At 42.5% G+C, this 9,564-nt stretch overlaps 2 protein-coding genes across 2 annotated transcripts; both read right to left on the reverse strand.

The window, feature by feature from the left end:
* Positions 1-702: 702 nt before the first annotated feature.
* BCR41DRAFT_419140 (hypothetical protein) lies at positions 703-4,080 on the reverse strand. The gene is made up of 3 exons (XM_022029712.1): positions 3,979-4,080; positions 3,624-3,788; positions 703-3,481 (listed from the first exon to the last, which is right to left on the reverse strand). Exons 1-3 carry the CDS (start codon positions 4,019-4,021, stop codon positions 762-764), a joined length of 2,928 nt encoding a protein of 975 aa, XP_021885062.1. The 5' UTR covers positions 4,022-4,080; the 3' UTR covers positions 703-761.
* Positions 4,081-5,035: 955 nt separating this feature from the next.
* On the reverse strand, positions 5,036-7,086 carry BCR41DRAFT_346668 (ATP synthase F1, gamma subunit). The gene is made up of 5 exons (XM_022022942.1): positions 6,960-7,086; positions 6,312-6,352; positions 6,060-6,191; positions 5,512-5,916; positions 5,036-5,363 (listed from the first exon to the last, which is right to left on the reverse strand). The coding sequence occupies exons 1-5, from the start codon at positions 6,998-7,000 to the stop codon at positions 5,110-5,112; spliced, it is 873 nt and encodes a 290-aa protein (XP_021885063.1). The 5' UTR covers positions 7,001-7,086; the 3' UTR covers positions 5,036-5,109.
* Positions 7,087-9,564: the final 2,478 nt, after the last annotated feature.

Here is a 9,564-nt window from a genome sequence, read left to right on the forward strand (position 1 = left end):
GAAAAAAAAAAAAAAAAAGATAAGGCTAGAGGTTTGAGGTGAAGATAACTAGATGGAGAGACTCTTGTTCCCCCACCCATTGATGATAATTTTCCCATCTGCTACTTTTTTCAAATGTCCTTTGCCCTTTAGTGTCTAGCCCAGTGATTTTGACTTGCTTTTTGTCCAATGATTAAGCTCAATGATAATTTAACCTTCAAAGACTCATCAACAGTCAACCCAACCCAAGCCATTCATTTTCTCAGCCGGAATATTTTCGGTTGAGCAAAAAAAAACGTGGGAGAGTTTGCTCCTAGTCATAGAATACCTTATTCTGATATTTCTAACCTTTCTAGTCTCCCTTCTGGCCTTCTACGCCAAGTGAGATGAATACTGCCTATATATCGTCATCAAGAGATCTAAAGCTTGCTTTTTACCTCTTTTGACAACTTCGTTGTTGGTTCTAATGAGGAAAAAAAAAAAAAAAAAAAAAAAAAAAATCATGTGATCGATACTCATAAACATAGTTATTGGTGGGACGCCACAGTTGCCACTGATTTAGATCAAGCAGATCAGGAAGGGGAAGAGGAACAACTTCATATATATATATATAAAAAAAAAAAGGTTTATCTTTCTTTTTATTTTAACATTTTAACAATATAAATAAGTGTGTCTTTCTATTAAAAATAAGGAGCGAGGTTTTTTTTTTTTTTTTTTTTTTTTCCCTTTTGTTCTTCGACCAAATGTTGAATACATTGATAATGAATATCGATATTAAGCTATTAAGCAGGATGATATTGAACATAGGTTTTGCCTGCATATGTATGATAAAAGGGAATCCACACTTGCTGCTTTCGCGGTGGCTGTGGCTGTTGTTGATGTTGTAGCTGCTGTTGATGTAATTGTTGCTGTTGTTGTTGTTGTTGTTGTTGTAACTGCTGCTGCTGCTGCTGCTGCTGCTGATACTGTTGTGTCGTCTGTGTAATTGGTGGTGACTGGTAGGGTTGCTGGTTTGCCACAACTGCCCCTATAGCTGCCGCCGACACTGGCGACAATGGGTACGATGATGATGTTGAAGAATTAGTCTGGGAAGGAGGCTGGGGTCGGACCAAAGGCGATGGCGGCGGCTTTGGAGCCGTGATCGGCGGAGCATTATTACTCACACCTATTCCGAATCCGTTTGTTGTGCTCATTGACGTCGCCGCTGTTGGGGGAGAAGAAGCTGGAGTTGGGGTTGAAGGAAGAGGTGGAGGAGGAGAAGTGAATCCCATCTGACTGAATTGATGTGATAAATCATGCTGCTGGCTTGATGCGGAAGCAGAAGCAGAAGCAGAAGCCGCTACAGCCGCTGCAGCTGCCGCATATGGATTAACACCATGTGTTGTCGTAGTAGAAGTTGGGGTAGATGGATCTATTGCGGTTGTGGTAGATGATGTTCTGGGCGGGGGTGGCGGATGATACGAAAACTGTGAGTGATCCGTATCTGGTTCTTTCACTGCATGAGGCCCATGTGGTTGAGGAGGCAGTGGCACAAACGAATGCGCCTCACTTGCCGCATTGGCAGTGCCCGAACCTGGGCTTGTATAGCCATTGTTAAAGGAGTCATTGAAAGAGTCTCTCTGTTGAGGATTCTTGGAATGGACCTTGCCACCGACAGACGCTGCTGGGGTAGAGGGCGTTGAAGGGACTTTGATATCATCCAGATTAACTTTGATTGTCTCATCAAAGTTAACATTCACCTTGATTGTATCATCTACTCGAAGTCCTCCTGGATGTGCAAACGTTGATCCTGAAGGTTGTCCATTGCCCACTTTGGGCGAATCGACCCCCGGCATAGGCGACGATGCATATTGTTGAAAACTCATTACAGGGGTCTTTGGATGAGATGATGCCCCAGTTGGAGTAAAGGGCTGGGCGGCTGAGGATACGGGTGATGGCACAGGCATGGGAATATGGGTCAGACCTGGTGAAGGCGCTCCTGCTGCAGACGAAGTCTGTGCATAGCCCTGGGCGGGTGAAGGAGGCATTGGATAAGCTGGTCCTGCGGTAGGTGAAGGCATGGGCGGGACTGCCGGGGTTGGATATCCTTGAGACGATGTGACCATAGGGTAATGATGGGATGTCTTTGGTGTAGGGTATCCTTGACTGTATGGATGGGGAATCGGAGCAGAGACCATTCCAGAAGTACTTCCAGGGGTCGATGCCATGGGCGCAGGATATCCTATTGGTTGAGTATGATGGGGTGTCTGGGGTATAGAAAAGGGCGATGGCTGCGCATAGGCAGACGTTGGTGTCTGCAATGGTGCAGGGTATGGCTGTTGTGCTGATGGCGACTGCTGATGTGGAGCTACAGGTTGCATTGATGGATACTGTTGTTGATGCTGCTGTTGCTGATGGTGCACAGGTGGTTGAGCAGGCGGATATTGAAGATGCTGCGGGACAGGAGGCTGTTGTTGTTGTTGTTGTTGTTGTTGTTGTTGATAATGGGCCTGTTGTTGTTGTTGATAATGGGCCTGTTGTTGTTGTTGATAATGGGGCTGTTGTTGCTGTTGCTGTTGGTAATGAGGGTGTGCCTGTTGTTGTGGATGCGTATATGGTTGATTCATATGCACCCCTGCCGCTCCTGCTCCTGCTCCTGCTCCTGCTGCTATTGGTCCTGCTATTGGTCCTGTTATTGTTCCTGTTATTGCAGCTGGAGTATTTTGGGCCGGTAATGCAACGGGTGGGGATTGTACAGCCCCTGTAGAGCCCTGTCCTGGGGGGAATGGTCCAGGAATATAGATGTCGAAATCTGCGACCAACTTCTTGGATGAACCATTGACATCGATTGTGAACAAGATCTTTAGTTTGTGAGTACATTTGATAATATCAGTGTCGATGGTGGTCATGATGTTATGGGCAGGTAAGGTGATGGAGACCACACGTTCCAAAGATGCAGCCTGTGTGGGCCATGTTCCTTTGCCTTGTTTGTTCTCCACCAAGGTACGTTTTTCTTCTTTGACGCCCTTTCCTGGAGAGATGAACCAGAAGTATTCCTTGACCTTCATGTTCATCTCCTTGACATACCACCTCGCGCCCATTCCCGGTAAAGGATTCATCCGGACCGTCACAGGGACTGTTGATCCATGATGAAATGCTTTGCTGGGGATTTGGACCACATAGTCTAGAGCGTTCTCGAAATTGGCAGTATGTTGATTAGGGTAGATACAATGTGGGTGAGTCGGGGGCAATGATTGGTAGATCTCTATAATTTGATCTGCATACAGATCCAGTTGAAATGTTGACCGTTTCCCGTTGGCCGAGAACCTGTACTCGATCTTGCCGGTGCTCATTGTTAATGAATTGGGCAGATTGACTGGTAAGGCCAATTGAAAATCGTACACGTAATTTTGGTTTCCCTTTAGGACATGTCCCTTTGAATCCGTTTTCTCCAGAAATACCCAAGTCTTTTCTTCCAGCAATGGCCTCTTTGCTGAATAATATGTAGTATGTGAGCCATGCTCTATGAAAAGGAAAAGGGAAAAAAAGGGAAAAAATGTTTAAAAAAAGACTTTTTTTTTTTTTTTTTTTTTTTCATTTCTACAATTCTTATCATCAATTGGGTTATTTGTTTTTTTATAAAAAAAAAAAAAAAAAAAAATTACTTTCAGACCAACTGCAGGATATTTTGGCGGTAAAGGTAAGGGTGAGGGCCTTGAGAGTCAGGTCATCTTTATGGTTCACAATGAGTTTTCCTTTAATGAGAGGACCCTGAGTACCAGTCCATGGGAACATGAGTCGCTTTTCTCCTTTGGGATCATTCGTCTGTCCTGTTTATTTTATGGTTGTTGTGTAAAAAGAATGTTTGTGTGTGTGTGTGTGTATGTAAATGTATGCATGATGGATGGACTCGAGTGAATGTTAGTTAATGTTTCCCAGGTACAAACCTCCCCAATGGTGGCAAAAATAAAAAATAAAAATAAAAATAAAAATAAAAATAAAAATAAAATAAGCACTTGCCAATGAAAGCACCTTCGAGGTGAATCTGCATAGACTTTGTCATGATGACAATTCCAATTCGGGTTCCAACTCTTATTTTTTTTTTTTTTTTTTAAAAAAAAAAGGGTAGAGATGATGATTAAGTAATAACGATTAAAAGTAAATAAGGAGTAAAGTAAAATAAAGATAATAAGAGGTTGAAGGAGAGAGCAAAGAGAAGAAGAAAAGAGAGGAGAGGAGAGGAGAAGAGAAGAAGAGGACGAAGGAGATATAAAAATAAAAAAAAAGATGAAGGAAGCATCACTGCAGATGTAACAAACAAAACAACGTTACGCACTGCCACAATCCTATACTTGTTATACTTGTACATGTACATGTACATCTTATAAATCTTACAAAGTTGAAAAAATAAAAAAAAAAGACTCGACTTTCTACCCTTCATCTCTCCTTTAGCTTGCAAACTGCGCCATTGCTATCATAGACTCCTCCTCCTCCTCCTCCTTCACGTTTCGCTTTTCGCGTCTTTTTTTTTTTTTTTTTTTTTTTTTTCGCTTTTAATGTATTCGCGTCATGCACCTCTTTAAATACCCACAATTGCTTTTTGTTATTAAATATACAACATGTCATACATATTTTATCACTCACTCTATATAGTACAGATTGTTGTGTGTTGATCAAGGTGAAAGGTCAGATAATATATAAGTAACAAAGAAAAAGAAGCATCTTTCCAATGCATTCCATTCCATCATTTAGGACAATCCAAAAGGACAGATATTCACATCCACATCAATGCGCGTCTTGACTTTGTGGTTTTCAATTTGCTCCGCATTTTTTTTTTTTTTTTTTTTTAATACAAATCGTCGTACATTATAATGAAACGATTTCTTTTTTTTTTTTTTTTTTTTTTTTTTTAATATTTTAATAGAAAAAAATATATATCATTGGGATGAAAGAGTTGAGTTGAGTTGAGTTGAGTTGAGTTGAGTTGAGCAGAGTTGAGAGAGGGACATGACACGTCAAAAGGAATTTTTTTTTTTTTTTTCTTTTTAATGTGCAACTTTGGGAAAGGGAAATAAAAAAAAAATAAAAAAAATAAAAATATACATACATGTATAACATGTATATATTTATATTTTTTTTCTTTTTTTTTTTTTAAAGAGCAGAAGCACCAGTAATAATATCAACCAACTCGGAGGTAATGGCGGCCTGACGAGTACGGTTATAAGTCATGGTCAAACGATCAACCATCTCACCCGCGTTCTTCGTGGCGTTCTCCATAGCATTACGCTTAGCTGACATTTCTGAGGCATGACCCTCGACCAAAGCCCAGTAGATGTTGTTGGCAAACAAAAAGTCGTTGTAGTCCTCCAAGACGCCCTCATCAGCCTCATAGGCAGCGAAGCCCTCTAATATCACCATCATATCATATCATATCATATCATATCATATCATAGAATATAATATAAATCCAGTTAGATTACAATTGACACGTAAAGAAACATGAAGAATAGAGAGAGAGAAAAAAAAAAAAAAAGAAAAAAAAAAACACGTTACCAGAACCCTTCAAGGCATCGAGAGAGTAGCTGGTGATGGGAACAGCCTCATAGGCGATAGCAGAGGTGAACTTGTTGTAGACAATGGTGGCATTGTCAAACTTGACACCAGAGGCCTTGATCGTGTCAACAGCAGCGCTGGCCTCTGCAAAGGTGGGGATGCTCTTGCCGATCTGGTTGAAGGACAACTTGATGTCACCACGGTTGGAACGAGACATCTGATTCTTGGCCTTATCACCCAAGACAACAATACCGGCGTTCTTGACCTCGGACTGGGCAATGATCTTGCGAGTGGCCTTGGCAACAGACGAGTGGATACCACCGCAGAGACCACGGTCAGAGGATGAAACAACAAAGAGGTTGTCCTCACTCTCCAAGGGAGTAGCATTGGAGTTCTTGTAGATGGCTTTATAATATAAAAAAAGAAAAAAGAAAAAAGAAAAAAGAAAAAATCCGTTAAGATATACATCCATCCTCGATTGGGCGTTCCCATTTCCTTCCTTGCTTTTTTGTTTTATTTCGCGCTAATAATAAAGATTTGCTTCGTACCAGCAGAAGAAGCGCCAAAGGTACGGGCAGTCTCCATAGCACGCTGAGCCTTGCTGACCTTGGTCGAGGCAATCATCTTCATGGACTTTGTGATCTTGCCAATGTTCTTGATGGAGTTCAAACGGAGCTGAACTATTAACCCATTCATTCATCAATAAAAAAAAAAAGAAAGATTGCTTAGTTTTGAGTACCAATGAATGTTACAAACAATTTTTTTTTTTTTTTTTTCGTTCTTCTTAGTATCCCACTTACTCTCTCTAAGGGTGGCCATGTTACGAGTCTGGACACCGGCGCTGAATACAAAGAGATGATCATATTAAAGAAAAATAAAAAACATTATGAATAATTAATAATGTGGTGACTAATGAAAAAAAGTAATAAAAGATTATAATAAATTTAAAAGAAAAAAAAAAAAAAAAAAAAAAAAAAAGAAAGAGGCAATGGAAAGGATGGAAGGAAGCGTGTCGTGTCCAAGAGAGATGGAATTGAAAGATGAAATGTAAAAAAAAAAAGTGATGAGAAAAATGTTGACATGTCGCGACAATGTGTTGTCTCGTAGTTTGTTGATGATCAGTCAGATCCTGTGCAAAAGAAGTCCGATGATCCATCCTTTCATCTTCAGTAATAAAATAACAAAAAAAAATAATAATAATAATAAAAGGTCTTTTCTTCCATGATCCAATGCATCAGTCAACTACTCCATGTGAAAATAGGTTGATGGCATTGAAGTAATAACATTTGCAAGAAATGAATCGTAAGGAAATAAAAAAAAGAAAAAAAAAGAAAAAAGATTGTTGGTGTGCGTATGTGGATGTGTGTGGTTTGTGTTGTTGTTGTTGTTGTTGTTGTTGTTGATGAGAAAGGTTGATGGGGTTGATGCTTCTAATTGTTGTTCAGTACCTGAGCGCCGAGGCAACGGGTTGAGCACGGGTGGCGAACATGGTTGAGGATGGAAGTGTGATGAGGATTGAAGAGGAAAGAGAATCAAAAAATAAAAGAGAGAGGACAGGATCAATCTTTTTTTTTTTTTTTTTTTCTGTATGTGTGTTGTGCGTGTGTTGTGCGTATGTTGTGCGTGTGTACCTGTTACCTATTCTCTTTCTATTCTATTCTCTCATCTTATTCAACCCGAATTGACACGAAGACTAAACAAACAGACCACAGCATAAATCATGGGCCAAAATACGTCATCCACCTCAAAAAACTACACGCCACATCACATGACACCCTACATTATCTACTCTACACATACACTCTGTCAGATATGCAATTAGACGAAATATCCAACAGTCCCCCACTACGAAACATGAGTTCATGGTTCAGGTACAGAGCATATGCTGTGCATAGAAAGAAAAGCGTATAAATATTTTCTTTGATGTACAAGCGATCAAGCAACACTTTTTTTTTTTTTTCTTTCTTTCTTCTAAAATGTCTTTTTATTATGAATAGAATGATAGTGATAATGATTATGACAATGGTAATTGTAGACTAAGTATAGCTGGGGGAATAGTAGGGCAGTAAGTAAAGTAATAGTTAGTAGAAGTAACAATAGGACTGGTTCTTTTTTGTTCTCTTCTTTCTTTTAATCGATCAACAAGGGCTTCGAATATCGCCGCACTTTATCCAGACTGGCCCCATTCTTGGCTCCTCCACTACCACTTCCACGTTCTCCAAACCACTCCTCCATGCATCGCTCCAATACTCGGACCCACAACTTTGCATCCCCCTCACGATACTCTTCAAAGTAATAACTCTTCTTTGTCGTATGGATAAAGAAACATTTCTTGCCCTTCACCTCCGACACCACAGACGCTGTGAACAAAATCTCCCCCCGGAGCTTGGCCTGTCTCTTGGAGGCCTTGATCAACCCCGGCGACACTGGTGGCTGCATCTTCTTACCATCAGTACTATTGCTATTACTAATAATAGTACCATTGATACTGCCACCACTACCGTTCACTACAGAACCTATAGCAGCTGTTGTTGGACTTGCAGTCGCAACAACATTGGTCTGCGGTGATGAAGAGGGCGATACCCCGTGCTTTTCCACATCAATCCTGTTGTGACCATTGCTCTGTTGACGATGATGTGTTGTATGAGGATGCGAATGCTGATGTGGTGGATGCTCCAGGCTTGTTCTCACAGGCCGTGCAGCAGTAGTAATAGTGTCCTCTTCATGTTCCGGGATGGTCTGTCCAGGGATATGTTCACTACGGGAATATTGGTGGTGTGTCTTATTGCTACCCTCCCTAGTCAGCACAAACCCACTGGCTGTACTGACAGGGGCCGTCGTCTCCTTCCCATGGCTGAGGTTGCTGCTGTTGGTACCGCGTCGTCCATGCAGAGGTTGGTGAAGAGCATTCAACTGCTGATGTTGATGGTTCTGAGACTCTTGCGACAATGAAGGGTGCTGGTACAGTCGAGGCTGCTGTGGCTGCTCAGACTGAAGACCGCTGAGCTGCTGATGAAGAGAGAGCTGCTGCTGTTGCTGCTCCAGTTGTTCCCACTGTGCTACACGCTGTTGCTGATACCAGCAACTGAAAGCCTCGTTAGTGTTGCTGTTAAAAAGCTGTGAGAAGTAGTGATTCGAGTCATCAAAGTACAGCAGACGTGGAAAGTCAGTCAAGACCAGGATGCACGATCTCGAGAACAGGCCCTTGCGCTTCAAAACAGGTGCTTGATAAATGATTAATTCCGTCGGTAACAAGAAGCTTTGCCATGGTGAGAGCTCTGCCTGGAGCTCGAGCTGAGAACGCCTAGAATAGGCAGAGATCTCACTAGCAGTCACTGCTAATGAGACCGTGGAGTTTTCTCGGGTAAGCTCTGACTTTCGACGAGGACTTCCCTGCTCAGCACTAGCACTAGCACTACCATTGCTTTCCAGACGCTCTACCGGCCGACTTTCCTGTTGCATGTCCAACAGATGCTTCGATCGTTTGCTGAGCAGCTTCTTGTTCGATGACTGCTTAGGACTGGGGGAGAACAGGGCTATGAAGGCATTTCTGCTACTGCTCTTGGACTTTGCGTGTCCATTCGTGGACGTAGACGGCTTCGTGGGAGAGCCATTCACTACCGAAGCAGAGGCCGATTTGGACATGCCCTGCTGTGGCGAAACAGTGGATTCTGTCTTGGAATGTCCCGAAGTAGTCGTGGCCGAGACCGTGCTCGCCTTTTCGATCGTGCTTCCGAGCTCTGGCAGACTCTGGGATGCTGTCGTGGTCGCAGCAGCAACTGGATGGGGAAGGGCCGTTGTACTGTCCATTGCTGTGGTTGAAGGCTTGGTGACCTCGGGAAGGGCAAGGACAGCGGAATGAGGACCCTCATCCGAATCATTCATGCTGTTCCTGCCGCTGTTGTCCATGCTACTGCCACTATCACCAAGTTCTCTGAATGGATCGACGACCATCAGGGCCTCGCCTGTGCGGTTGACGCCCCAGAGACAAGCGTCGTGGTCGCTACGCAAGGGCTCGGTATTGTGAGCGGGCGTTGGAGGCAAATAAGGCAT

This window comes from Lobosporangium transversale (assembly GCF_002105155.1).
Source record: "Lobosporangium transversale strain NRRL 3116 chromosome Unknown BCR41scaffold_4, whole genome shotgun sequence".
Taxonomy (NCBI): domain Eukaryota; kingdom Fungi; phylum Mortierellomycota; class Mortierellomycetes; order Mortierellales; family Mortierellaceae; genus Lobosporangium; species Lobosporangium transversale.

Excerpts from the sequence above, each read along its gene's own strand:
- BCR41DRAFT_419140 (XM_022029712.1), bottom strand. The coding sequence starts at position 4,021 with ATGACAAAGTCTATGCAGATTCACCTCGAAGGTGCTTTCATTG. Across the intron at positions 3,789-3,978 it reads CCTCGAAGGTGCTTTCATTG|GACAGACGAATGATCCCAAA; the intron begins GCAAGTGCTTAT and ends TAAAATAAACAG. Across the intron at positions 3,482-3,623 it reads ATCCTGCAGTTGGTCTGAAA|AGCATGGCTCACATACTACA; the intron begins GTAATTTTTTTT and ends TCCTTTTCATAG.
- BCR41DRAFT_346668 (XM_022022942.1), bottom strand. The coding sequence starts at position 7,000 with ATGTTCGCCACCCGTGCTCAACCCGTTGCCTCGGCGCTCAG. Across the intron at positions 6,353-6,959 it reads CCCGTTGCCTCGGCGCTCAG|CGCCGGTGTCCAGACTCGTA; the intron begins GTACTGAACAAC and ends CTTTGTATTCAG. Across the intron at positions 5,364-5,511 it reads CGATGCCTTGAAGGGTTCTG|AGGGCTTCGCTGCCTATGAG; the intron begins GTAACGTGTTTT and ends TGGTGATATTAG.